The sequence below is a fragment of the Podarcis liolepis genome, assembly GCF_965112155.1.
Source record: "Podarcis liolepis genome assembly, chromosome: 7".
Classification (NCBI taxonomy): Eukaryota; Metazoa; Chordata; class Lepidosauria; order Squamata; family Lacertidae; genus Podarcis; species Podarcis liolepis.
In genome coordinates, this window is record NC_139561.1 from 60,478,414 (window position 1) to 60,506,348 (window position 27,935).

General features: G+C 47.6%; 1 protein-coding gene and 1 long non-coding RNA gene across 3 annotated transcripts; one reads left to right on the forward strand and one right to left on the reverse strand.

The window, feature by feature from the left end:
- The first annotated feature begins 851 nt into the window (after positions 1–851).
- Positions 852–27,208, forward strand: LOC310710632 (CD2-associated protein-like). Of its 2 annotated transcripts, none has more exons than XM_083511612.1 (18): positions 852–1,027; positions 3,911–4,068; positions 9,902–9,962; positions 12,188–12,312; positions 13,220–13,310; positions 13,629–13,717; positions 16,027–16,099; positions 16,808–16,908; positions 18,624–18,722; positions 19,274–19,310; positions 19,845–19,919; positions 21,201–21,318; positions 22,874–22,944; positions 23,514–23,629; positions 24,451–24,510; positions 25,109–25,260; positions 25,713–25,776; positions 26,129–27,208. In XM_083511612.1, the coding sequence occupies exons 1-18, from the start codon at positions 1,024–1,026 to the stop codon at positions 26,282–26,284; spliced, it is 1,650 nt and encodes a 549-aa protein (XP_083367738.1). In that variant the 5' UTR covers positions 852–1,023; the 3' UTR covers positions 26,285–27,208. The 2 variants fall into 2 exon arrangements, 1 of the variants encoding a protein (XP_083367738.1); XR_014528166.1 differs by having other exon boundaries at positions 914–1,027; positions 25,109–25,265; positions 26,129–26,187.
- Positions 26,360–27,930, reverse strand: LOC310710717. Its single transcript, XR_014528213.1, has 2 exons — positions 27,846–27,930; positions 26,360–27,573 (listed from the first exon to the last, which is right to left on the reverse strand). It is a non-coding gene; the product is annotated as an uncharacterized lncRNA (long non-coding RNA).
- Between the last annotated feature and the right edge of the window lie 5 nt (positions 27,931–27,935).

Sequence of the window (27,935 nt, forward strand, 5' to 3'; positions counted from 1 at the left end):
CTTCAAATGGTGTGTGGGTAAAAGCAGCAGCAGCACTTTCAAAGACCACCTTTTCATCTGTTCTGTGCAGGATTCAGGTTACACCAAGGGATAATGGAATATCAAAACACACAGCAGCAGATTCACCCCTTTAAAAAAATAAAAAATAGAATCCAGAAGTTCTCTAGATCTGTCTCCAGCAGGAAGTGAAACACCCAGGTTCCTTGTGAAAGATAACAACAGCGAATAAAAATGTGGTGTTTTTGCACTGCTGGAAATCGGTACAGAAGAAAGGAACTCTGACCATGCACAGAGGGCCTATTGAGTAACCACACCCAGCTCCTGAACAGCTGCCAGGTCAAAGGGTGTGACTTCAAGTTGGAACAGAGCTCCAGGGCCTCTTTTTATTTTTAGATACGGCAAATGCTCTGACGGTATTGAGCCATACTGTACAACAATATTGATACAGCCATTTAATGCTTCCCTGTCAGGCCTTTGCTCTCCTCTGAGTGACATTTAGAGTGTAAGCTGCTCAAGTCAGGGGTTTGTCCTTTTAGTTAGGGTATCTTGCCAAGGAGTGGCTCTATATAAATAGTAAGTTACAATGGCAGAGATGCCAGTTTTCATACATCCATTTTACCCTGAGGATGGGAAAGATGGTGTGCCTAAGTAAGGCTGCTTCCCCCACTCAGGTGCAACCACCCACACTTCAGGCCTGCACATCAATGCTTACCCCCCTCTCCATCACAGGTAGGCTCTGCCCATCTATTTGGGGCAAGCAAACCCCCTGGCCTGGCCTACCTGCCCGGTAGCAGCCTGGAGCCCTCCCTGCTCCTTCCTGGGCTCTCTCAGGAACCCGCCTCGCCTGTTTGCCTAGTCTGGGCTTGTCCCTCCCTTCCGTGTGTGGCAGGCTTGTCCTGACGGGCCTTCCCTCCCAGCTTCAAAAAGGGAGTGCCTGGCTTCCTTCTCCCACTTTTCCCAGGAAGGCACAGCTGGCTGGATCTATGCGGAGGGAGGCAGCCGGAAAGTGAGGAAGGAGCTGCCATGGGTAGGTTTCAGGGGCCACCTACAGGGAATGGGGCTGGAGCTGGAATGATTTCTTTATTGCCTGGGCTTTCCAGATGACAAATCTCACAGGTGCTGCCAGCTGCGCCGGCCGCCACGTCTTACACAGCTGTGTGATGGCATACAGTTCTGTAGGATCACATTTCCTGCGAACACTACAATTGATACATAACACTGAATTGGCTCACTGCTTCAGTGCTCTGGCAAGTCAATGATTTAAAGGGCATTATTTTTGTAAAATAGGTTTGTTTAATGTGAGTCAAAGGGGAACGGCTATAATGTATATGTGTTGTGGCTGGGATTTAGATTTTTTTTTTAGCATTTTGAGTGTCTGAGGATTATGAGGGTGGCAGTCCGTTCCAGAGCAAACAGTGTGGGCACAGGGTGCCCACTGCCAGGCCCACTTCAGTGGAGCTTACCTCCGACTCCACCCCAGTGGGGGTCCCACCTTTTCCACTGAAGTGATGAAACTGAACTTGCTGGTGGAGGGTTCTGTGTGTGCCTGCATGCTTGGCATCCCAGGGAAACATGAGAATCCCTGCACCCTCAGGTAACTGCTAGGACAGAGCAAAAAGAAAAGTAAATCAGGCTTAATTGTTACTGATGTAACTGTTATTAAGGCATAATTAATAAAAGGGTCCCTGCCCCCATTTTTACTGATGGTTCACCTTGGCCACAGTCTCTGTCAGAGCATCACTGGACCCCTCTGCCTCCATCCAGGGCCCAGCCAGGTCTCCCTCTGAACTTTTGCCTGGCTAAAGAGCTTGGCTTGGCCTTCAGTGTATGTTCAGTGCTTGAAATTAACAGGGAGAGGCAGAGAGGGTCTGGCCAGCCCCTTTTTCCTCATTCAGGCTTCTGGTTTTAGCAGGGTACTGTGTGAGATTCGGCTACCATTGGGAGGAGTCGGAGCTTATCCACTTACCTTTCCTCCGCTCTTTCCAGACACAGTCTGCGCTTTAAAGCTCCATGTCCAAGCACCCCACTTTTTTGCTTTCCTCACAAAAACCCACTCTTTAAAGCTCAGTTGGAGCAAACAGCAATATGTGGAAAACCAAAACTGATGTTTGATCTGATTGTGCCCTAGAGAGCAGGTTATTGTGGGGGCAAGTCCAGGTCAAAAATGAAGAAACCATGCTTGGGCAAGGAGCTTTTAAGCATGGACCTGTGCCTAGAAAAAATGGGGCAAAAGGTTAATGTGGATAAGCCCCCAGAGAGTAGGGCTTGTGGATTTGGTGAAGGCTGCTCTCTGTCCTGCCTTACTGCACCCCCAGGAGAAAGAACTTAGGATGTACCATCTGGTTCCTTGGATCCACTTAAGGTTGCTTTGGGGACCAGCTGGAAGTTGATGCACTGGTCACTGGCTGGCCATTGCTGCTTTATGGAAGGGGCCCCAGCCTCACAACCCTGTGAAGAAGCTGCTTCTGGGGCAAGGGAAGTAAATACCAGTCACCTGTTTGGAAAAGGTTAGGCCAACTAGGTGGCCTTCAGATATTTTGGGCCACAGGTCCCATCAGCCCCAGCTGGCTGTTGCCATCCATAACTGCTTCTTGTGAATGGTTTCCTGCCCCATTCCAGGTGCTTATACAATAATCTCAGCAATATTAAATTATCACCAATTATAACAGTTATCCTTGTTTAACATACACTTAAGCTCTAATTATCACAGACCACTTTTTTTTTTACATTGCACTGCCATTCAACTCCCACTTCATGGTTTGTATCCAACATTAGGCCACATTTGCACCATACATTTAAAGCAATATGGTAACACCTTAAACAGTCATGGCTCCCTTCAAAGAACACTTGGTGCTGTGGTCTGTTATGTGTGTTGAGTGCAATTCCAGGCGTTATTAAACAATCAACCCCCCTTCCCAGGGAACTCTGGGAATTGTAACTCTGTGAGAGAGATATGGGTCTCCACCTCCATAACAAGCTACAGCTCCCAAGATTCTTTCGAGGAAGCCATGAAGTTTTAAAAGTGGTATCATAGTGGAGATTGTGGAGGCTTTTGAGCAGAGGCTGGATGGACATCTGTCATGCATGCTTTAGTTTAGATTCCTTCATTGCAGGGGGTTGGACTGGATGACCCTTGGGGACGCTTCCAACTCTACAATTCCAACTGTACAATGTACGATGTGAATGTGGCCTTAGACTGCAGTGCCAGATTTAAGGTGGTGCAATCAGTTTCCCTGCAGAGGGTGCTGATCTGAGGGGGTGCAAAATAGTGCGCTTGAGAGTATGCAGAGAATGGAAGGTAAGAGGTGTGAGGGTGCTTCAACAAACTTGAATCATTGTGAAAATAAGTGTGAAATATTATTTGGGTGAGGCACCAAAGTTTGTCCTCGCTCAGGGCGCCATATTGCCAAAGTCAGCTTCTGCAGAATATTACTCTTTTGGGGTGGGATTTAATCACCAAGCAACTGCAATTTTAGGTTGCACAACTGCAGCTGATTGGGAAGTTTTGTGCAATGATCCTGCTTCTCCCAAAAGATCAGACTTTTGCAATAAGTAAAGTGATAGGTAAATGCACTGGAAGGTGTGGACTAGCGACTCTTTGGTGCAGGCTGTGTACACACTAGACTTTTAAAGCACATTCTTTTCCTCAAAGGACTCGGGGCTCTGAAGTTTAGCCCTCATAGAATTACAATTCCCAGCAACCCTTAATAAACTACAGTGCTCAGAATTCTTTGAGGGGGAAACTTCCTTTAATGGCTCAGTGTGTGCGTAGCTGCAATGTTGCCTAACCTCCCTGAGGGCCAGTTGGAAGGAATGCTCTACAGAAAGGTCATCTGGGAGTGCCCATAGCTGAGTGAGGCTTTTGGGGAAAACCTTCTTCCTGCTTCTCTCTCCCCTCCTCCTCCTCCAGAGGTCTTGGTCTTGGTGGACTTTGACGGGCAGCTGGGTGATGAGCTGAAGATCACTGCCGGCGACATCATCCAGAAGGTGCAACCAGGCCCTGAAGAGGGATGGCTGCAAGGGGAGCTGGAGGGCCGGGTGGGGCTCTTCCCTCGCCAGTTTGTGCAGGTGAGCATTTACACCCCTTCCCACTCCAGGCATAGGCATGTCTCCTCGGAAGTAGCTTAGTCCCAGGTAAGTGTGTGTCTAGGGTGTGTTAAGTGTGCTCTTGAGAAGCATGAGGAACAAGTGGAGACAGACTTGCGTGTTTGCAAACATGCCTGTCGCACCTGTCTCAGAAGGGCCATTGGCTCAGTGGGTAGGACATTGACCTTGCATGCAGAGGTCCCAGGTTCAATCTCTGGAATCTCCAAGTAGGGCTGGGAACATCCACTGTTTGAAACAACTGCCATTCAGTGTAGACAGTACTGAGGTAGATGGACCTATAGTCTGACTTAGAACAAAGCAGCTTCCTATTAGGGAGCAACAATCGGGTATGATTACTGAGTGACCTGTCAGCAGGGAAACTGGGATTTGCCATGGCTTAAACGCATGAAAGGGACATGGGTGGCACTGTGGGTTAAACCACAGAGCCTAGGGCTTGCTGATCAGAAGGTCGACAGTTCGAATCCCCGCAACAGGGTGAGCTCCCATTGCTCGATCCCTGCTCCTGCCAACCTAGCAGTTCTAAAGCATGCAGTGCAAGTAGATAAATAGGTACTACTCTGGCGGGAAGGTAAACGGCATTTCCATGCGCTGCTCTGGTTCGCCAGAAGCGGCTTTGTCATGCTGGCCACATGACCCAGAAGCTGTACGCTGGCTCCCTCAGCCAGTAAAATGAGATGAGTGCCGCAACCCCAGAGTTGTCGGCAAATGGACCTAACTGTCAGGGGTCCCTTTACCTTTAAATGCATGAAAAGGCCTTTCGTTAGCCCTGGGACCTGTGCCCAGTGCCATTATCCAGCAATGAACATGAGATTCCCTCACTGGGAAAGAGTGCCTCTGAGCATGTGACATGCGCCATATACCTCTTACCCCTGAGCTCCTACAGAGTGACCACACACACACACACACACACACGGATGTGTCTGTCTCCCGACCCTCAGCACCTGCCACCTTATGTGCCTGCCTCACTCTGCCCAATGGCGGGACCAGCTCTCTGGCGGCCAGATGCAAAAGCAGACAGGCACCTCCTGCATCTTTTTTGGCAGGTGTGACTTGCATGGCAGATTTCCTCTTCTTTACAACTATTAAAGGTGCAAGAATACCAAAGAGCGAGAGACAGAGTGTCTCCATTTTCAAACAAATTTATTTGGAATTTGGGAGAGGTCAGAGAAAAGGCTTTTCAAACCCAAATTGAGCCCTTCTGGCACTGGGCATTATAGCAGTGAAGCAGTTCTCTAGCAACAGTGTCCCAAGGAACAACCCCAAGGCACAGAACGCCATGACCTTGCTGAAGCTAAGCAGGTCTGGTTCTGGTCAGTACCCAGACTGAAAACTGTGTGGAACCAAACATATGCCGCCTTGAGTTCCATGAAGGAGGAATGGGGGGCGGGGTGGATATAAATGTAAGAAAACGAATACTGTAAAGTGTCCGGGTGAATAGTCATGTAGAACAGGGAACCTACACCTTGCATGACAAGCTGCCCTCTTCTATAATAACAATTAAAGGTGTAGGAGCCCCTTTTTCCTTTCCACCCGAGGCCTGGTCCTCCAGACTTTTCCTCCCTCTTCAGCTTTGTTCTATTCCTGCAAAATAACAAACTGGGTATTTGCCTCTTGCTGGAGTTCATGGCCAAATAATGCAAATTATTTCCCCAGCTAATTTGCACCCCTGAGGACAATTTGTTTAAAGGGAAGCTGCATGGAGCTGGGTAAGATGTGCTTTGTTCCCCCAGTTTCACCTTGTAAGGGCTGCAACACACCCATGTCTGTCACCTGCCTCCTGCCAATGTTTGCCTGGCCTTGCGGCTGCTCAAACAAGACAGCTGGGCTGGCTGCAAAGGAGAAGGCTGTGTGGAAATGGGCAGCTGTGCAAGGCCCCTGACTCAATGCACATGTTGTGTGTCACTGTGCACAGACTGCCCCACATCTGAGCCAGACATGTGCGGAGCCAAACAGAACACCCTTGTCCAAATAGCCAGTGGGATCACTGGTTGGTTCTTTACTAGGCTGTGTTACGAGATAAATAGCAGGGCTTTGGCCATCAGGTGCCCAAGGGGGGCTCCAGGCTGCAGCTCTTTTGTAGGAGGCATTCAAGCCAGTGTGGCATCGTGGTTAGAATATTGGACTAAGACCTGGGTGACCAGGGTTCAAATCCCCTCCCTTGGTCATGAAGCTCACTGGGTGATCCAGGGCCAGATGAAGTCTATCATCTTAACCTACCTCACAGGGTTGTTGTGGGGATTACCGTAAATGAGGAGGGGGAGAGCTATGTACTCCTTGAGCTCCTGAGAGGAAAAGGTGGGATATAAATGCAATAAAATAAATAAATAAATAAATAAATAAGCAAGCAAGCACTTTAGGTTTACATAATTAAAAGTGGATCAACAGGCTCTGTTGCCCTAATGCAGGCATAGGCAAACTCTAGCCCTCCAGATGTTTGGGACTACAATTCCCATCACCCCTAGCTAACAGGACCAGTGGTCAGGGATGGTGGGAATTGTAGTCCCAACCATCTGGAGGGCCGGAGTTTGCCTATGCCTGCTAGTACAAACAAATCCCCCTTTTAAAAAGACTCAGACTTTTCCATTGCACCTGAGGGCAATCAGCTATCTTAGGTGGTGTGTGCAGGCCAGGCTGCAGGGTGCACACAATTCTGCCCTCCAACATCTCACCACTGCTCACTCCCCCAAGCTGCCTGGGTGGCATTGCATCACATGATCAGAACAAAACACACACAGAGAGAGGCAGTGCCTGCTGCAGTGCATGTCCTGGGCTGACTGCCTCCTTGGCTGGGAATGATGCCAATGGTAATGCATGGGAGAAATTCAACCAGGCAAGAGGGTCAACCAGCGCAAGCAGCTAGCAACAAGACAGCATGCCAGGGAAGAGGTTGACTATTGCTGCTCTCCTGTCCTGCAGGATCTGCCACTCGAGGCAGGTGCCTCCCTCTACCCTATGACAGAGCCAGCCCTAAACAGAATGCATGTGCAGAGTCTTATGCACCATGGATTGTACTGCATGTGGGCCACAATGGAGGCCCACCTTGAATGCAGGCCTAGGTGACCTCAACATCTTCCCCTGGCTGCACATCTCTGAACATACAGAATGTCAGCACAGGGTTAAGGCCACTTGCACTAAGTCTCCCTGCCCCCCACCTGTTGCTGAACATAGACAGCTCTTGGGGCAGGGTCTGCACCTGCCATTCCAGTTCCTGATTTCCTCGAAAAAGCTCCAGTTCCTTGTAGGTTGCCAGGCAAAGGTGTCTGAAAAACATCCTCCCCCCAGTGCATCACTCCTGGCAGACAGAAGGTCTGTCCTGTCACAATCGGCTAGAGTCCTCCTTTGTGGCAGGAGGGTGAACAGGGTGCCCCAGTCCGCACCCATTATTCTGTGAAATAATATAAAGCACCAGTGAAAAGCAGGCACATACACACACACACACCCTGGCAAGGAGCACCTTTGCCTCACATGCCATAAAAGTGACACTCCTTCCCCTTTCACCAAGTCCCGCCTGCTTGTTGCTCCAATTGTTCTCAGGGCCTTTCCCACTTTATCAGGAGTTCCCCCCACTTCTGATAAAGGGGACCCCTTCCCTTTCTGAAAAACGGGAGCTAGTTGTTTCTGCAGTGGCAGGTTCCCCACAGTTCCATGGGCAAGTTGCCAGGTGACGTTATCAGCTCTTAGCTCTGTGTGTTTCTTTGCTGGAATGGAACCCAATAAACAAGCCTTGCAGGCAGGGTACGAAGAGGCATGAGAAGAAAAACACATGAAAGCAGGCATCGGCTTTTGACTTCAATACCTGCGTACAATTGCCCTAATTCTAGGGTAAAAGAGCTTTTCAAACAACCACTTGTCCTCCCAACAGCCCCCTGAGGCAGGCCCATTTTACAAATGACAAACTGAGGCTGAGAGGCAGGGACCTACCTGAACGTGCTCAGTTAAGTTCATGGCTGAAGAGGTGGGATTTGAACCCATGTTAAATCCAGCATCTTCAGAAGGCCATATAAAGACCCATCAGGAAAGTATCTGCCTTAATGTTGTTGTTTTAAAAAAGCATGCATTATAGCCCATCTCCAAAGAACTCTGGGAATTGTGGTTTATGGAGGTGTTGAGGGTTCTGTGGGACTACAGGTTTGCTGCCACGTGGAACTACAATTCCCAAGGTTCCTTGAGGGGGGAGGAGCCAGAAGGGTCGTTCCATTCTGCTTTGTAGCATAGACAGGTGACAAGGTGTGTGCTGAAGCACTTGAAGCCACGCCCACAAGCCGCCCCCTATATAGCTGAGGTAGGTGCCTGCTTTCCCCAGCGTCCTCTCCAGAATGGCTGTTTTGACCCAGAACCCTTATCTTTTCCGCAAGGTAAAGGGGGAGAGGCCTCTTCCGATTTTTGAGTTCTGGATGTTTATCTTTTCCAGGGGGCAGTTCCTTTGCAGGCTGCACTCCCACCTGTTCAGTGGAGCAGGCCAGCCAGCCATTCCAGTGGTGATGCTCGTTTGCTTTGTCTCTTGAGAGCAGGGAATAGAAGCAGGAGACTCCTGGCTTTTCTTCCCAACTTTGGTTCACCTCTAGTGAATTTGGGGCTAGTACTGAAGGCCCTTCACAGTTAAGAGCCAGGTTCCTTGAGGGGCTACCTGGTCCCTTCACTACCCAGGAAGTCACTGTGTTCTATGGGAGAGGTGGGTCTTCCTTAAAGGCCCCCAAACATCAGATACCACTGCTCCACAGTGGCTTAGAGCAGGGTGGCTTCCTCTGTTCCGTGGAACAGCATCCCAGCTGAGAGATGAGAGGGACTTGATAGCTGCATTGAAGGGAATTTGGCCCTCATAAGTTTTCCCAGCTGGATGCAAAGGTGTTCATTTTAAACCTCTTGACATTTGGAAGGGAGATGTTCTGCTTGCAAGGCAGACACTCTTCTGCAAACAGAATGTCTTGGGCTCAGTCCCCAGTGGCATCTCCTCCAGGGAGGGCTAGGAGAGACTCCTGCCAGCCTCTGCTGCCAGTCAGTGCAGACAGTGCTGAGCTGGATGGGCAAATGGTCTGACTCTGTATAAGGCAGCTTCCTATGTTGCTGTCGGTTTTTTGTACTGTTTATATATGTTTTATGGTATGTCTGTTCCTTACCTCAACGCACATGTAAAAGGGGATTCCTCAATTAATAAAGAGTTTCCCTTTGACTTATGTTGTATAACCTGTGAATAGCAAGTTGTGTGTTTAGATCCTCTTTCTAAATTATGTGCTTGAATCAATTGGAGAAGAAGCATGAAAACATGACTACAACAGGAAGTCTCAAATTGCTAGCTTTGTGCAAACTGGATGTGGTGATTTAACGTCACCATTAGCTGCGATACCTGCTTGGCAGGGGTTGGACTAGATGACCATTGGGATCCCTTCTAACTCTATGACTCTATGCATTCTCTGACAGCCAACAAGTTGTTGGGAATGGGTGGAGGGAGACAGGAGTGCAGTCTGGACACAGAAGCCCTGTCCACATATAAAGTGACATGCATCACATACTGTAATTTGTTGACATTGAATTGCATATGGCATTTTATTGCTCATTTGCTCTGTTTGGAGAGATTCTTCATGATCCCTTTTTGTTTTAACCACCCTGAACAATTTAGTGTCATCAGCAAACTTGGCAACCTTAAGCTGGTTGTTTTGAGTCCTGGCTCTGTGTAAGAAACAAGATGCCGGAGGGAGACCCTGCCCTCCCATCCCTCCAGGCTGTTCTCTCCTCCTGCTGTCTGACCATTTCATTGTTCCTAGTCACAGGCACCTTTTTCTTCCCCTTGCCTCAGGAAATCCCAGTGAGCCTCCGAGCTGATGGCACCCAGCGATACCCCCGATCCATTCGCAGTGGTGAGTGTATTTTTTTGTTGGGGGGGGGTTACTTTAGGCCAGTGCTGAAGCTTCAAACTAAGGACAACTGGGGAGGGACTATCTTTAAAAGGAACGTAAAAAACTTTTGCCCATGACTTTCCCCTCTTTTTTATAAAAAAAGCAAAGTTCTATTTAATCGAGTGCTGGTGGGGAGTAGGCAAGTGTAAGGTGGCATTTGTGGCCTTTAGGAAATCCAAGACCTTGCTGGAGGTTCTATTTATGTTTCGGCACAGTACCTGTGGGGCTTGGCATTTTCTCAAAACGGTATGGGTCTCTTTCCATCAGTGCTGCAGCTAAGGCAGTTCAGAGTTTGAACCAGTGGCTCTGTGGAGCATGGCCAAAGTGGTGCCACCTTATTTCACAGCTGTGAGAATGTTATCTCCTGGACTGCTATATGCTAATCTTCTGCATGTCCAATAATCAGCTACTCTTGGGTGGAATTTCACCAAATAAGCTAAACATAGGTTTTATTGGTGTTACTGACCAAGGGTTAAACTGCCGCTTTTATTTTGAAAGGGGGGGGGGACACACAACTGCACTCCCTTTATTATGCACAACAAAAAGGCCACAAAGTAGTGAGCAAACTTTTGAGTAAGCAAAGGTGTTGGTGATGGGGAGAGTGGAAAATGGTTTAGTACTGAGGCCAAAATGGCTGCATAGGATAGAGGTCATCAAAAATTCAGTTTTTTGCTGTATGGTCTTGAACGGAGCATGGGTATGATAGCTATGATGACCATCTTGAACAGCACAGAAGTTCTCGCTACACGGCTGAGAAGGCTGGGTGTCACACTTCAGTGATGAAACACATACTTAAGAGTCCTCTTCTCTCTCTCCTGCCTGCCCGCATTTCATTCCTTGCTTTTCAAAAGCTTCTACATTCCTGAGATGTTGGAACAAATGGCAAAATTGTTTGCCATCGTTGATTTTTTAAAACAGAAAAAACAAACATTTTAAGCACATGCAGTTTGAATTTGGGTTTGCTTTTGCTGCACTGATGCGCAACACATCGATTTTGGAACGAGCACTGTTTTTTGCAGGAAAGGATGGTATATATTCAGATTTAACATGTGCATCTGAAACCGTGTATGTGCCCTGACTGTAAAAGGATGGACGGCTGCAGGGATCAGTGCCAGTTGGGGCCTGAAGCCTGGGGCATGGCCATGACAGGCCAGTGGCAAGTTCAGCTCTTGGCTTGCTTCATTTAAATCAGCTTTCCCCAAACTGATGCCCTCCAGGTGTTTCAGCAGGACAGATGATGGGAGTTGCGGTCCAAAACGGCCAGAGGCCAACAGGTTGTGGAAGGCTGCTCTTGATTAATCCTACTGGGCTGTGAGAGCAAAGGGATCTGTCAAAATTTATCGAACTTCTTTTCTGCATTCTTTGTTCCTAGAGTGCTTCCAGATGGGATGCATTTGTGAGATTGTCCTTGCTCAGGCACACAGGTTTTTGGCAATGTAACCAGGCTATGTTGTTGACATCACAGATACAGTTTATCACTCCCCCCCATTTAATCTGGATTTACAATTTTCATGGAAAACTTTCTTGCCATCGTGATATTAAGAGAACACCTGCTCCCAAGAACGCATTCCGACTCTTTAAACCTACATATTTCTTTTACAAGATTTATTGACAGCTTAACCCACAGCTTTCCAGACTTTTCATGTTGGTGACACACTTTTTAGACATGCATCATTTCACAACACAATTAATTCAGTTTTACTAGCAAACCGGAGGTTAAACTAGCGCCCCTTTCCAGTCCCAGGAGGAGTGCAGGGAGCCAACACACTAATGTGTCCCAACATAGTTTGGAAATCTCTGGCTTAACCAGAAAACAGTAATAATCTCTCAGCGCTTGACGTAAAATAGTATAAAATAATCATAAGAAAATAAGATCAATGGGCTTTAAAAACAAGTAGAAATAATAAACATTATATAAAATCAAGCAGTGTTTAAGAGCAAATATGCACAATATACACTATGTCTGGGTAGGCTTGCTTAAATAAAGCTTTTAGCAGGTGTCAAAATCAGTATAATGCAATCACCTGTTTTATATTACTGTCCTGCCACTATTCTCCAAGGCAAGTTTTATTCATGGGAAAAGAAGAATCCCCCTCTGGTGCCCATCTGGAATTTAGCTATGTGGTCATGTTCTCTGTTCTCCTTGTCTTATTGCTTCCTGCCTTCCACATTTATCCTTTCTGTAGTCCATGCTGTGAACAAGCTGCCAGCTGTGAAGGAGCGCTGGTGCCGGGTCACCTTCTCTTACACCCCAGCAAAGGACGATGAGCTGGAGTTGTGCCCCGGAGAAGTGGTGCAGATCTTGGAGGAGGTGAGGTAGGGGAGCAAGTATGTGGTAGAAGGATGGGGAAGTGCTGTTGGAGGCTTAGGGTGCTTCCAGGTGAAAATTCCATGTGGGTGCCCTGCTTCTCATTCATGCAAGGGTTTTTGGGGTGGATGTTTTTGCAGCATCCACAGGGCACCAATGCCATCAAAAGGTATTCTCCCTCCACCCCCAGTTTATGACAAATCTGTCATTTCCTGTCTAATTGTTAAAAAAAAAATTGGTTGCCAACAACCCATTTATAATATTTGGCTCCTGCCTGGGAGAGATCTTCTGCTGTCTGCTATTATCACAGGCCATCTTCTTCTGATCCCACTGGCCTTAATCAAAAGTGTATCAAAATGAAGGGGAATAATAGTAGGCTACAAGTTGGATTTCTCCTTTTCTCTCCTTGTCCCCCTACCCAATGAAGTGCCAGCTTATACCATATGCACCAAAGCAGCCTCCAAATAGAAAGGTACTTCATCTGGTGAAGGTACTATAGAGGCAGTCTTACTCCTTTGGCAGTTGTGTGTCTCCAGTCCCCACCCCCAGATTATGATGCCCTAAAAATGAGAGTTGTGAAATTTGGGAGGCTCCCTCGAACTGCAAGTGGGGAAAGTGTTGCAGTTGCACTTGGGTCCTGCTCACGAGCTTCCCTTCCCGTTGGGGCACCATGAGGGCACCATAAGCCTGCATTGTAGCCTTCATCTTGTGTCTCCATCAAATCTCTGGGTGCATCCAGGGAGGTAGGAGGTGGTTAGGGGGGCACCCGATGTATTTGGACAGGGACCCTGGGACTCTTTGCCTGACTCTTTGCCACTTCTCTTCTGTGGGCCGGTGGTGCGTTGTGCAACAGGAAGGCGGAGGCCCTTCCAGAATGACAACGGCTGTTTTTTGTCCTCTTCCTCTGCAGATTGAAGACGGCTGGTGGTTGGGCAAGAAGAACGGGAAGTTGGGAGCCTTCCCATCCAACTTTGTACAAGAGCTAAACGGCTTGCCTTCAGGTGGGGGGAGCACAGGGCCTGGGGTGGGCATGTTGTGGAGGTGGGTGGGGATGGGGGCGCCGGTGCCTCTGCAGCCTCTGTGACATAAATGTTGGGAGTGGCGCAGAGCTGAGGGGGAATAATCTGAATTGAATGCGCGTGCTTCCATTTGGTTGGGGCTTCCATGCAATCCAGGAAGCACTCCCCCCTCACATCTTTTAGGAGGCTCAAGATCTGGTTAAGGTCTGTAGAGAGGGAGGGAGAAGGGGTAGAGAGGCAGGGCCTGACTGGAAGTGCTAACCTGACCCCACCCTTCCTCCCTCAACTGTCAACTTCCAGAGATGGTTTTTGCAGATCCCAAAGTCGGAGCGGGGAAGCAGCGCCCCAAAATGACCAATGAGACCTTCGTCCTCAGTGAGCCGGAGAAGGTGAGCGGAAGGAAGGTGCTTCCGTGGCATTGGGACCAGAAGGGCTTCAGGTGCCCTCCTTCACAGAGGACGGGACTGTGTTTCGAGGGCTCCTCTATTTGAAAGACCCTCTGGTCTGTTTGAACCAGGGATGGGAGTGGGTATTGATGTTGTCTTAAAAATAATAATTCAAAATTAAAACAAAACATATCATCCTTATTCCCCCCCCCCATTTTTCTCCCTCCCTCCCCCCACCCTCCCACACAAAACTCACAACCCCCACCCCCCAGCTTCCCTCAGTTCCAGTCTTTGGTTTCTCTGAGAATGCTGTTTTCTGCATATAGATCTTCAAACTATTTAGCTGATTATTATCAATGAAAAGTTTGTGAATGTTTATTCAAAGCCAGCCAAGGAGTCCAGTTCACTTTGTTGCATCTTCAAATACATTGTAAAGGGTTCCCATTCATCTTTAAAGTCACAGTTATCCTTGTCCCGTAGCTTATATGTCAGTTTTGCCAGTTCTAAATAGTCCATCAATTTTTCTTGCCATGATTCTTTAGTTGGGCTTTTTTCAGTCTTCCATCCTTGTGCTATTAGAACTCTTGCGGCCGTTGTCGCATACTTGAAGATATTTTTCAGCTTTTTTGGCAGATCTTTCCATACAATCCCTAACAAAAATGCTTCAGGTTTTTAAACAAATGTTAAATGGATGTTGTCTATCGACAGTTAGTACTTTGACAGCAAGGCTGAGCTGGCACACTGTCTGGATCACACAACATGCTCAGCAAGACCTTAGGCTTAGTGGGTCTAGGCCACTGCTTTGCTCCTTTTTGCTGCCGCGCCCTGACACTATGGTTTGTCTTAGCACAGGATGTCAACCAGACCATAGATCACCAGGTCCCAGCCTTCCCCACAATGATTCCCCCCCTAACATTTATACACTGCTTGATTATAAAAAAACAAAACTCAAAGTGGTTTACAATAAAAAGTAAAGCAATAAAACTGCCAGTGAGGAAAATTAACAATTTAAGACTTTTGGAAAGTTAAACTAGCAATAGACTCACACCAGCTATTTATTATTATTATTACTATTATTGTGAGATGTGTTGCATTTCTATTTAAATTAAAGTCATTCTAAATATTAGCATATGCAAATCAGTGTCCTGGTTTTTGTTCTTCTTCCTTTGAGGCTGCATAAGTAGTTGTCTTCCCCCTGCAGCTCTCTGGCGCTGCTTCTACACAGGACATCTCCCGTGGGACAGCTGTGCTTTGTTCATTGATTTTTTTATGGAGTATCTGCATGACACCATGAGCAAAACATCTCTCTCTCATGTTTTCCCTGCTCAGCTTCTGTTGTTGTTTTCCCACGGAGCATTTTTTTAAAAAGCACACTGGAAAACGGCCATGCAGTTTCCCCAGGTGTGCACAACCCATCACATGGCTATGCAACAGCCATTTTTGGTAACTACAGCCTGCATATATTATTCCAGCACAGAGTGTGGCCAATTTACGACCTGCCATTTATTGCTGAACTTCAATTCCCAGCTGACTGCGGTCCATGCTGGCTGGGGCTGATGGGAGCTAGAGTCCAACGGTATCCGAAGGGCTGAAGGGGAAGCTCTAACCATTTCCTTTTCTATGGTCCTCTCTCTGTCTATCACCCCTTCAAATAGCATTGCCTTTTTAGCTGTTTATCTTCCCACCCCACCTCCATTGTTAAAGGGGCAATCATGATCAGTGATGCAGCAAGGTGGGGAAAGGAAATATTTAACACTGCACACACACTGTGATTCCAATGAAAATGATCCTGTCCCCACATTTGGGGCTGGGGAAAAGGGAAACATTTTCTGTCCTGCTACAGAATGTTTCCTGGATTAAAAAGGTCTGGAAGCAGTTTTGCTATTTTACTTGCAACTTAAAGCAAAACAGCAATGACTGAGTGCTACAGAATTGTCCACATCTGGAAACACCCTTGGATAATGTCCTCTGTTTAAATCCAGGGATCAGTATCTCTATTTTTTGGGAGGTGGGAAGCAATGAAATACCTTTTACATTGACCCAAGTACCGTAAGTTCTTAAGCCAGTTTTCTCTTCAGAAAACAACCACCGGGTCAAGATTACTGCTCTCTGCTAGAGAGAAGGGCATCATTTGCTGGCTGGGACTGATGGGAATTGTAGTTCAAAACATCTGCTGGGCAACAGGTTGAGGAAGCAACTGCTGGTGTTTCTTTAGCAGTGGTCAGGTGCTGCACAGAGCTTGTGTTTTTGTGTCAACAGCCTTCTTTCTTATTTCCGCACCCCTTTCTGTTGCTTCCTGGATCCTGCTCCAGGTAGAGAACACCCTGGAGAAGCCTACCCCTCCTCGGATGCAGGCGAGTCCCAAAGTCCAGGCTCCGCAGACCAGTGAGTTGTGACCAAGATAGACTTCTGCTACCTCAGAGCTGCCTTTGTTGGGGGGGGGGGGCACTGGGGCCTTCCTGCGGTTTTCAGAGAGGAAAATGAGGCAGGGAATGCCTATTTTTCCATTTCAGTCTGGAATGGGGTTGTTGCAGGGGAGGAAAAAGGTGGCGTAGGGGGCCAAGCTATATTAGGGTGTGTGAGGCCCCAGGTGGGAGCCTAGAGTGAAGTGATGGTTGCAAACATCTGGAAGGGAGGGATAGGGTATGGGGAGGTTGACCTGATGCCCTTTTGTGTGGGAAAGCTGCTGTGGGTGTGTGGATGCTGTGGAGGGCTTCATTTCAGTGGACAAGTCAGCCCTCTTTAACTCAGTGCTGTCTAGATGTTTTGGACTACGACCCCTTTCAGCCCCAAGCAGCTGATGGGAGTTGTAGCTCAAAGCTGCCATGTTGGTTGGAGCTGATGGAAGTTGTGGTCCAAAGTGGCCATGTTGGTTGGGGCTGATGGGAGTTGTGGTCCAAAGTGGCCATGTTGGTTGGGGCTGATGGGAGTTGTGGTCCAAAGTGGCCATGTTGGTTGGGGCTGATGGGAGTTTGGTCCAAAACATCTGGAAGGGTACCCAGCTGGGAATGGTTGCCTTCAGAGCACTCAGACCAGAGCAAGAGAAATATCTGAATCCAATCCAGGGGTGTTTGTGCTTTCCTCCACCTGCAGGTGACGCTCCTGTCTATTGCCGAGCCATGTTTGATTACGAACCAGAGCATGAAGATGAGCTCCTCCTCCGGAAAGGCGATTTGGTCCTTTTGTTGAGCAAGGTGGGAGTCCTGGGGAAAGTTGGGGTGGGGAACTTCCCCGATGATATGAGGGCCACCCACAAAGCGCCCTGGCCCCATCTCTGCTCGGAGCTAAAAGGGCACAGTGTTTTCAGCTCTTAAGAGCTGCTTTGCTGCTTGATCAGACCAGAGACCCATCTAGCCCCATCCTCATGTTGGCACCCTAGATGCCTTTGGGGAAGCCAGCAAGCAGGCCCTGAGTGTGGGAGCCACTTACTCTCCCTACTTGGGCTCCCCAGGAACTGGCACTGAGGAGCAGACCTTATCTTAAGGGTGGGTGGAAGAAGCTGGCACTCTGGAAGCAACCCTCTCTGTCCTCCAGTTAACTGTTCTAAATCTTAAATACCCAAACAACAGCTATTTCATAGGTGTTCTAGGGGGTGTTAGTGACCACTGATACTATATTTGGAACTTCTTCCCCAAAACTGGCAATTTGGGGGCATGACCTGATTTAATGAAATTTATACACCGCTTGATTGGGGGCAAGAGAACCCTCAAAGCGGTTTGCAAAGAAGACAACACACACAAAAATGACCTTAGTGAGATTAACAGCAATAATTTAAGACATTCGAAAGGTTAAAATAACAAAAGACTCATGTCAACTTCTTAATGTTTCTGCGTAGGCTTGTCTAAACCAAAAAAGTTTTTAGTAGGCACCGGAAAAAGTAGTGCTACCTCCTGCTGGGTGATCCAGTGAGGGATCCCCACACACACCTGTGTTAGGAGGGGGAGAAAAACACCTTATCTTGCTCCTGCCCTTGACTTCCAAAAGCATGCAGCAGGTGGAGGAGGGTGAGAGGGGCAGAACGTTTGCCTTGCATAATGAAAATGTGATTGTTATTTTTGTTTGCTGATCAGAAGATAAGAGCTGTAGCCATTTTCTTTCTCTTGGGTTAGAACAACTCCTGAGAGCCTGGCTGGGAATACGGGTAGGGGAAGACTTCATGAGGAAGTTTGAATCAGCAGAGTCATAATATGAGAGAGAGGTTTGCAGGTGGAAGAGGTGTATTTTGGTTTCTGCACATGTATTACTAGCACAAAAATGGAATCCAAATAAGGTACCAACAAAAGAAGAATGGCATATTAAAGTGTTAGAATATGTGGAGTTAGCAGGGATGACCACTAGAATAAGAAATCAAAATGATGAAAAATATAAGGAGGACTGGATATCTTTTATTGAATATATGAAAAAGTATTGCAAACAAACAATTAACCTAGTAGGATGGTTAGATTTTCAGCAGTGTAAGAAAAAACTAATGTGTATATAAGTAGTTGCGATAGATGGAGTGAACCAAGAAAACACGAGAAAAAGAGGAGACAAAAGGAACCATGTGAGGAGAGGAGGTCAATGGAGGAATTCCTTAATGGTTTTCTGTTTATTTTTCGATATCCTAAAATTGTTATTTCTTTTCTATTTCAGAGTTTTCTTTTTTGTGTCCTTTGCATTATTTCAGTTCACTTACTTGATGTGGAATTGTATCAAAAACACAAATAAAAATATTATTTTTTAAAAAAACAATTATCAATTAGAAGAGTTAATAATGATTCAAGATTTTCAAAAGGTGAAAACAACAGTAGGCTAAGGACAGATTACAACAATTTTTGGTGCAACTGAACTGAATGATTCTTCTTGATTAAATTCATTGTTGGAAAATAATTCTGTGTGCATATCCTTCCTTTCCTCTTCCTTGTTGCAGGAGACAGCGGATATGGGTTGGTGGGAAGGCGAGTGCCGTGGCCGGAAGGGGCTTTTCCCGGACAACTTTGTCATGCCTCTGGCCCAGGTGGAGCCTGAGGTAAGGAACTGGGTGGCCCCTGACCTCCCTTGCATCAGGAGGAATCGGCAGGGCGGAGGGGAGATGCTGACTGCTCCACACAACACTGAAGCACTTTCACAGGCTTGGAATGGCTGAAGAGCCACAAGGGAGGACTGCAAGAGCCTCCTCATCCAGCCAGCTTCTCCCTACCCTGGTGTCCTCCAGACAATTTGGACTACAGCTCCCATCAGCCACAGCTGGCATAGGCGGGCACCAGGTTGGGGAAGGCTGTCCTGACAACCAGCCTAAGCTGCCACATGCAGTTGCTGGCAGAATCTGCAGGCTGCCGTGTGCCTTTGCTCAGCATCCACCTGGGCACTGTAAGGTTCACTCCCATCCTGCAGGTTCCCTTGTCTTGTTCTCTCTCCTCTGAGCCTCTGATCTCCTTGACTTCTCCTGCCTCTGAACTTGTGCAGGAGTGAAACCCAAGCCTGGCTTGCCTTAAGGTGCTGAGGCTGCTCTTTCTTTTTGGGTGACTCATCACCAGCGCCTTCCTTCCCCGTCAAGCTGCTCTTTTCTCTCTTCTACAGATAAAAGCCAAGGTACCAGAGCGGAGGAAGGACTCCGGTAAGTCACAAGCTCCCACTTGGCTCAGGCAGGGGATTTTGTAGCTCAAGGGGGTTGCCGTCACTGCCCATTGGATCTGTGGCTCTCTTTATTTATTTATTTTAATGTCCGGGTGCAAGCAGGGGCCGAGGGGGAGTCAGTCGGGGAGAGGATCATAGCTCTGTGGCAGAGCACAATGTAGAGAAGGTCCCAAGTTCAATGGTCGCATCTCCAGGGAGGGCTGGAAATGCCCCTTGCCTGACCACCTGGAGAGAGGCGCTGCTGCCAGTCAATGTGTAGAGGACCCAGGAAGCTGTCCCTTCTTCTTTCCCCATCCTCCCTGATGCCTGGTTGTGGATCTTGTGGCCCTCCAGATGTTGTTGGCCTCAACTCCTATCATCACCCCTGAACTTTGGCCAGGCTGGCTGGCTGGGAGTTGGCAGCTCATCTGCTGGGACACAGGTTCCCCTGGCCTTGTTCTTCTTTTCCTCCTCACTTCTCATATCACCTATCTTACAGTACTTTCCTTTTTTTTTTTTTTTTTTTGAAAAATAGAAAAAGCTCCCAAGCCAGGGAAGAAGGTCCTCCAAGGTGGCAAGGTGGAGACGAAACATCCTGGAGACCACAAAGGTGAGGAGGCAGCTGCTGGCTGACCTTTTGCAGAGGGCCAGGGTGCCTGTGTGGAGCATGTGCAGCCCTGGCTTTGCACAGCAACAGCCGAGACAAAGGCAGAGGTGTGCAGATCTTCCTCTTCCTGTTGTGGTTTGGTGCTTGCTTGTGTTCTGAGCAGAACAATCATGTTTCTTGCAAAGTGGAGCAGAAGAGTTCCCTTTGAGAAGGCAGTCCCCCATTTCGCAGGGTTGTCTGGCCCAAGTCTGGTTTAAAGATACAGGGGTTAAGTACTTAATTCGTTCTGGAGGTCCGTTCTTAACCTGATACTGTTCTTAACCTGAAGCACCACTTTAGCTAATGGGGCCTCCCGCTGCTGCCGCGCCGCCGGAGCATGATTTCTGTTCTTATCCTGAAGCAAAGTTCTTAACCTGCGGTCATATTTCTGGGTTAGCAGAGTCTGTAACCTGAAGCGTATGTAACCTGAAGCGTATGTAACCCAAGGTACCACTGTAAAGAACAGAGCAGGGTAATCCCTGTGGAACCATTCAAACTTGAATGCACAGCTGAATTGCAAGTGCTGCCTCACATCCTTACTGCTATTCAGAGCCTCCAACTTCAAAGTGCAATTCAAACCCCACCCCCCACCCCGCCAAATAGCATGTGTGCAATTGCAAAATGCATGGACAGTCTCTTGCCTCTTTGGAAGGAACACAGATCTGCCTCTCTGCTAGGCATTTACCCCTCTGCTTTGGCAATCTTGCAGCAGAAAGAGCTGCAATTGCTTACTTTGCAAAATGTCAAGAGCCTTTTCCCTTTTCACCTGCTCTCTGCTGGACAGCTGATAGGTGGGAATATTGGCTGTGGACCATATTCTGCCTACAGGTCAAGGGTCTTCCTTCCCTCTGTATAAATATTCATGCTGCTGGGGGAAAGGTATCAGATGTAGATTATTGACATTTAAGCTAGAATTGGATGCAGCCCTCCATCTTCCCTGTTCTGCTTTTAGAACAGGCCCTTTCCATGCCTTCTTTTTTGCCGGCAGGATGCTGAAGCAAGACTTGGGCTCAGGCATGATGCTGTACTGATCTCTACCCCCCCCCCCGGTGTACCCTGGGCTCCTTTGGGAGAAAGAGCAGGATACAAACAGAAATAATAATTTTAAAATTAATAATAAAATCATCATGACCTTCTTTGCATGGTTCTGCTGAGGATATAATGAGCAAAAGATTATTGAAATGCTTCCTTAGGAGATATATTGCAATAACTGTGTGTCCTAAGTCATTCATTCATGTCTTGCAGACTCAAAGGAACAAAAGAAAATGGAAAGCCCTAGGCTGACTCCTCTTCCGGTCAAGAAGGCAGCTCCCCCTCCTCCTGTGCCGGCTAAGACCAAACCAGCCCCCAACCTTCCCCACAAGTAAGACATGATGAGTCTTGGAAAGAGTGTGCACACATCCTCTTTCCTGGGATCGGCCAGCACTTGATATGATCTCATTTTGAGTCATTGGACATGGACCCATAACCAGAAAAGCAAGTAAGAGGCAGGTAGAATTTGCCACCTGAGGCTGGAAAGAAAGACATCTGGTTTAGCAGAGTGTGGAGTTTACAGGCAACCTCAAGCATTGGCATGTCTTCTGGTGCCCTGCCAGGCCTAGATCTTTGGGGGATATGCCCTCCTAAGTGGGGTTCACAATGCTGGTAGGAGGGAAGACTGGGAGCAATTTTTAAATCCTTAGCTATTTGCTTTCTGGCACAGCAGGTGCTTTGCACGTAGGAGGAGGCCCCGGCTCCAGTATCTAGCCAAAAATATCAGGTAGTGCTTGAGGGAAAGGCCTCACTCTGCCCCAGACCTGGAGAGTGCTGCCAGTCAGATGGATCAGGCCACTCTGGTAGATTTCTTCACTAAATACAACATTGTAATGTTGAGGCAACTTTGATTGGTCAAAGCAATAGCAGCTGCCAGGGAACTCACAAAAGTGGAGTCCACAAGCATATATAGAAGCATTCACTCTGTATATGTGTAGAAATTAAGTCGCAATCTCAGAGGAGAGGCATGCCTGTATTATCAGAGCTGAAGAATAGGGTGCCTACTACTCTCTATCAGACTAGCTCAAGGCCAAACACTCTTGACACATTCTTAATACAGCCTGAATAAGCAATTTCTCCCAACAATATCCTTTCACAGTTTTTACATCTCTTCGCATGTAGGCTGCCTATCAAATCATATACTATAATTTCCACTACACAGCTATCCTAAGCCTAGTGTTTTCCAGATGCTTTGTGCTACAACTGCAACTCCCATTGGCCTCAGTCAGTACCAAGCTGGCAAAGGCTGGTATAAGACAGCTCTGTGTCTTATGGATTCCGATACAGATTTTGTGATAGTTGGAGGGAAGTGATAAATTCATGTGTTACCTGGATTCATCCCTTCACCCCCCCTCCTGACCCACCTCCACTTTCTTTTAACCAATTAGATGCAGTTAGCTGGCTTGGGTCTGGGGTGAATTTGCTGGGTGTACCTGCTTTGTTTCTGTGGCTTTAGTAGTCAGCAACTCTTCATTCATTCATTCATTCATTCATTTTTATTTATATGCTGCTTTTCCACACACAAAAGGCATGCTCAAAGTGGCTTACAACAAAGAAAATAGGAATGCATTACAAAATTAAACAGCCAAAAACCAATTTCATAATAACATAGTAAAACAGCACAGTAGAAAATAACAGCATTTCAGCACTATAAATATAACAAGACTACATAAACAACATCCAGAATCCAATAGCAAAAATATCCACAGAGCTTTTATAGTTTCACCTTGGTCCTAGAAACACCAATCCCATAATGTGGCTCACAGTCCTTCTGCAGCAACAGGTTCTTCTGGGGTTTCCAAAGGCCAAGAGTGTGGGAAGCTGGAAACACTCCTCCCATGATTTCTCTCTGTCTGTCTCTCTCTCTGCACATGATGATGATCCAGATCCTTAGGCATTCCAGTTCCCAGCACAGCAACCCCTGTGGGAAAAGGAAAATGCAAGGAGAAAATAGCAGGTAGGTGCCGGCCCTTTAATTCCTTCTCCCACAGTCCAGTGTCCTCCCCTTTTGTAGGGGCTAATGACTTCTGTTTTGAGCCTTTATCTTGACAAAAAAAATCACTGAGGATGCGCAACCTCACTGTGAACCGAGCATCCGTTCTGATCAATTTGTGCAGTGGTGATATGACCACCCCATGTTGCCCGTATCCCACACTTCTTAGGGTGTCTCCCCATCATTTTTCTTACTATTCCGCCCCAACAAAAAATCCATGTGATGGGCAGGGCAGTGAGCGCGCAGGAGGGAGGGTGTTGCAAAAGAGCCCAAATCCAGCTTAATTGCACAACCTCAGTTTGCTGGTATATGATTAAACCATTCCCTGGAGCTCTTGTTTTCCTCTCCTTCTCCAGAGTCATGGAGAAGCAGCTTGGGGTCTGGCAGGGCATTGCAAACTCCAGCCCATGCCGTCTCTTCCCGGGCTTGCTTTGGGAATGACGGATCTCCCTCTGGCCAGTATTGCACTCCCTGGCTGAGGTTCTGGGGTAGCTGTGCTTGCTCCCCAATAGCGCCACTTTTCTCCATTCTAGAGATCAACACTTTTGATGCCGTCCTTGTTCCCAGTGCCAAACTGAGCCACCCAACAGCCAGCCGCCCTAAAGTACCAGGGAAGAGGCCACCCAGCCAGCTGATGACCAGCTCACTGGTGAGTTGTTGCCACTCCCTGCCCACCCCCAGCCAACTGTTCTCAAGGAAGGAGGAAGAGAGCTGTTAAAGGGATGGGATCTTGTGCCTTTTTAAACAGCGGCTTCAGAGTAGAGGAAGCAAAGCATGTGCTCTATGTGCAGCTTCCCTCGTGCTCGATCCGGAAGCTGCAGTTAGTGCAGAATGCTGCAGCATGATTGCTGTCAGGAGTGAGACCTCATCCACATACAGCACCTGTGCTCAGAGATCAGCACTGGTCACTGATTTGCTAGCGGGCCATGTTCTAGGTGTTGTTATTGGTATATAATGCCCTGAACAGCTTGGGACACGTTTACCTGTGAGATTGCCTTACCCCATATACGCCTGTTTCGATCTGCAGAACTGGTACTGTCACAGGTGCCATGTGATGCCTGCTCTGCATTTGTAAAAAAATCAAACTTTTAGTGTGGCTGCACCCACACTTTAGAACCCCTTGCCTATTGATATCAGACAGGTCCCTTCGCTGCACTCTTTTCGGCAACTGCTAAAAACATTTTTTGTTTAGGAAGCCCTATCCAGATGTGCAGGATGTTGGTGTGTGTTGCAATCTGTTTTTAGTTTATTGCTTTTTTAATGTTCTACATAGTTGCTTCTAATTGTTTTAACTGATAATTATATTGTTTTATTTTGTTCATAAACCACTTTGTGGTTTTTCACAATTGAGTGGTGTATAAATTTTGTGAAATATAAATTAAAACAAGCATATTTAAATACAAATTAAAACATGGCTAGTCTTGATGATGGCTGGCACCAAATCTCTCTCTCTCTTATTGGCTGTTGCAGGACGAGATGGGATCAACCCAGCCCTCGAGCTCCACAGAGAAAGCTAAAGGCCCTGAACTGGTGAGTTGTGTGAGGTAGCAACACAATAGGCTTAAACTGGTTTGAACAGTCATGCGGTCCATGGTTTCCTCCTCCTTTCTGGGTACCATTTTCAGGATCTTAGCCCAGAAAAGAGAAGACCGAAAGGTGACATGATTGCCATCTTCAAGTATCTGAAGGGCTGTCAAATGGAGGATGGACAAGCTTGTTTTCTGCTGCTCCAGAGGGGAGGACCCAAACCAATGGATTCAAATTATAAGAAAGAAAATTATGATGAAACATTAGGAAGAACCTTTTTAGAGTAAGAGCTGTTCAACGGCAGAACAGACTCCCTCAGAAGGTGGTGGACTCTCCTTCCTTGGAGGTTTTTAAACAGAGGTCGGATGGCCATCTGTTGGGGATTCTTTAGCTGAGATTCCTACGTTGCAGGGGGTTGGACTGGCTGACTCTTGGGGTCCCTTCCAATTCTACAATTCTAAGATTCTCTGATTGGTGGACTTCAGCCCTCCATTGCCTGCCTTTGTTTTACTATGGGGGTTGGGAGCCTTGGGCCATGGAGGAATTGAAGCATCAGTCCCTTCCAACCCTCTCTGTCCTGTATCTGTCTCTCCCCTGGCAGTTGAAGGAGCAGTCCAGTTACACCAGAGAAGAGCCTACAGCTGTAACCTGTGAGGCGTCACAAACAGAGGAACAGCCAGCATCTCTGGATGATCTCAAGGCAGAGCTCCGGTCTCTGAGGACCATGATGGACCTGATGCGTGCACAGCATCGGTGAGGTGGGCCAGCGGTGGGCAGGTTCCTCTTCTCTTCCAGGCAGAGATTCCAGAAGCTCTGGAGAAACCTCTCCTGCCCACAACAGTGGACAAGCACAAAGCAATGTCACAAGTCATGCATTCGGCTTGGTGGTGTCATTGTTCATCTGCTCAGGGCCTTCCTGAAAGAAGCCTTCCTGGTGCTTTTCAGCTGTCTTGATCTCCAACTCCTATCAGCCCCAGCCTGCACAACTGTACTCCCACCAACCTTAGCATTGTGCAGCTGGGGCTGGCTGGGGCTGATGGGAGCTGTAGTTCACAACACCAGGCTGGGGAAGGCTGGCTGTAGTTAACTTGTTAGTGTGTGTTTGTACATTTCTTGAGGATTCTCCCACAACAATGGGGTGGAGGAGAGCTGGTCCTCTGTCCCGTCCCCCGTCCCCCAATTCACATCTCTCCTTCTTCTTGCAGGAAAGACATGGAGGATCTGAAGGTGGAGTTGGGACGCGAGCAGACCAAGCGGGCCGCCTTACAGGTAGGAAATGGCTTTGGAGGGAGAAAGAATTGCTGTTGGGATACATAACCAAAGCCAAGCAGGGCTGACCTTGCCATAGTTACAATGGGGCAGCTGCCTCAGGCCGCAGATTTTGGAGGTCATGAAAGGCTGAAAACTGTTGTTTAATTTATTGGGGGGGGGGTGTTACATCCAGGAAGAGATAATTGTGGGGTTTTCTGCCTTGGGTGTCAAAATAAACTTGACCAGCCGTGACTGGGGGAAGAACAGCCATTTTGCTCCACTGCCACAGGCTCCACAATGTCTTGCTGTTCCTGTGCTTGGATTTTGGGAGCTGTGCATGGCTTACTTTTGTTTGTTCCTTCCTTTGCAGGCAGAAATTGAGTGGCTGAAGCAGACGGTGCCTGTACCTGGGTCACTGGACAGTAAGCGCCACGCACCTGGAAGTGGAACCATAGAGCTGGCAGGCCCTGGCATCCCATCCTCACATACTCCCAACACTCCCTCCGCAATCTCTACCAAGGACTGAATGAGCTGCACTGCTGCAGCTTCTCTCTTGGCTTATCACTATTGAACTCTTAGCTGAATCTGTACCTTTTTAGTGTGTGTGTGGGGGGGGGAAGGATACCCCTCTGCTCCACAGCCTGTGGCCTTCCCCATCTCAGCCACATCCAGAGAACCATATTGATGCGTGACTAGCAGTGCCTGGCGCCACCCATTTGTACTTTCCTCCTGCGTGCTTCAGGCGGCTGCTCTGTGGCTGAGGACACCTGGCTCACTGGGATGGTCCAGCAGCAGTTACTATGGCAATGGTGCAGTGGGTGTTTGTCAAGTGAAACCAAAGGTGATCAGCACACCTTTCTTTCCTGCCCCCATACCCTCCTGCATCCCCCTCCATATTGGCCCACAAACATCAACTATGGATTCAGTTCATTTTTTACCCTCTGAAGCCAGGCCACGGCTAACTGGGCTGGCTTGTGGCACATGAAATTTGGCTTGTCTGTCATAGCTTCTCCAGCCAATGGGCTAAAATGCTTCAGCCACCCAAGAGTTCTTACAGATCAAGTGACGGCTTTCATTGAATGGTGCTAAACTGTTTTGGAAGCAGTTGGTTTTCTTTGCAATGTGGGCAAACATTTTCAGTCTCCCTTCAGAAGCAGTCATATAGCTTGCCATAGGCTGCACCAACTTTCTCCAACCCTAGTGCCTTCCTGTTGCCATGGACTACATCAGCCTCTGCCCAGGTTGTCCTCTTCTTAATATGTCCCAGTGGGGAGCAGTAGGTAAACTGCCCAGTCTCTTTTTCAATTGCCCCAAGACAGGCAGAGAAGCATGTCTGAAGAAATCTGACTCTCTCATGGACAGTTCCTTATACAGTAGATGAAAATACTCAAAACTCTTTATGCATAACTTTTTAACATTTAATTTAAAATAAAAATATTTTTCTATGCAATTGGTTGGTTTTCCCGTGGGTGTGGGGGGAGTATGTATAGATGTTTGGATCTGGGTGATGAATCTCCTGCAAAAAACCCTCTCTTCTGTGAATATGGCTACAAGCCATGATGGCTATGCTCTACCTCCACAGCCAGAGGTAGCAATACTTCTGAATACCAGCTCCTGGAAGCCACAGGAGGCAACAGTGCTCAAATCCTGTTTGCTGGTTTTCCCCAGACACCTGGTTGGTCACTGAGAAGAGGATGCTGGACTAGATGGGGCATAAAGATCCAGCAGGCTCATCTTATGTTCTTATGTAACAGAGATTTAATCATACAGTGTGAGGGGCAGCCTGCAAGTGTTCCAGAATAGAATTCTAAGCACCTGGAAGAGAAAAAGGGCAACAATAAAGTGCAAGAAACCATGGGATGAATCAGCACAGAATCAGAAGAATGAACAGAGCGACTAGGCCTATAGCGGGGGCACCAAGGCCAAGTGATAGGAAGCCTGATCATAAAAGACATGAAGCTTATAAAGTATTCTAGAGTTAATAGCTAACCTTGCTTTTTAATTGCATGAAAGCTTTGAAAGAAGGAAAAGTCAAGTGAGCAAGAGAGGAGGAGTAGCAGGCCTATTACTGGGTCCTGGGTGTTTACCATCCTCGGGGCTTGTTCCATGGCTAGAAAGCGCAAACCCAAGCGACTTTCCACTTGTCCCGGTGCTTTCCGCAAGAAAACCTGCTCTTT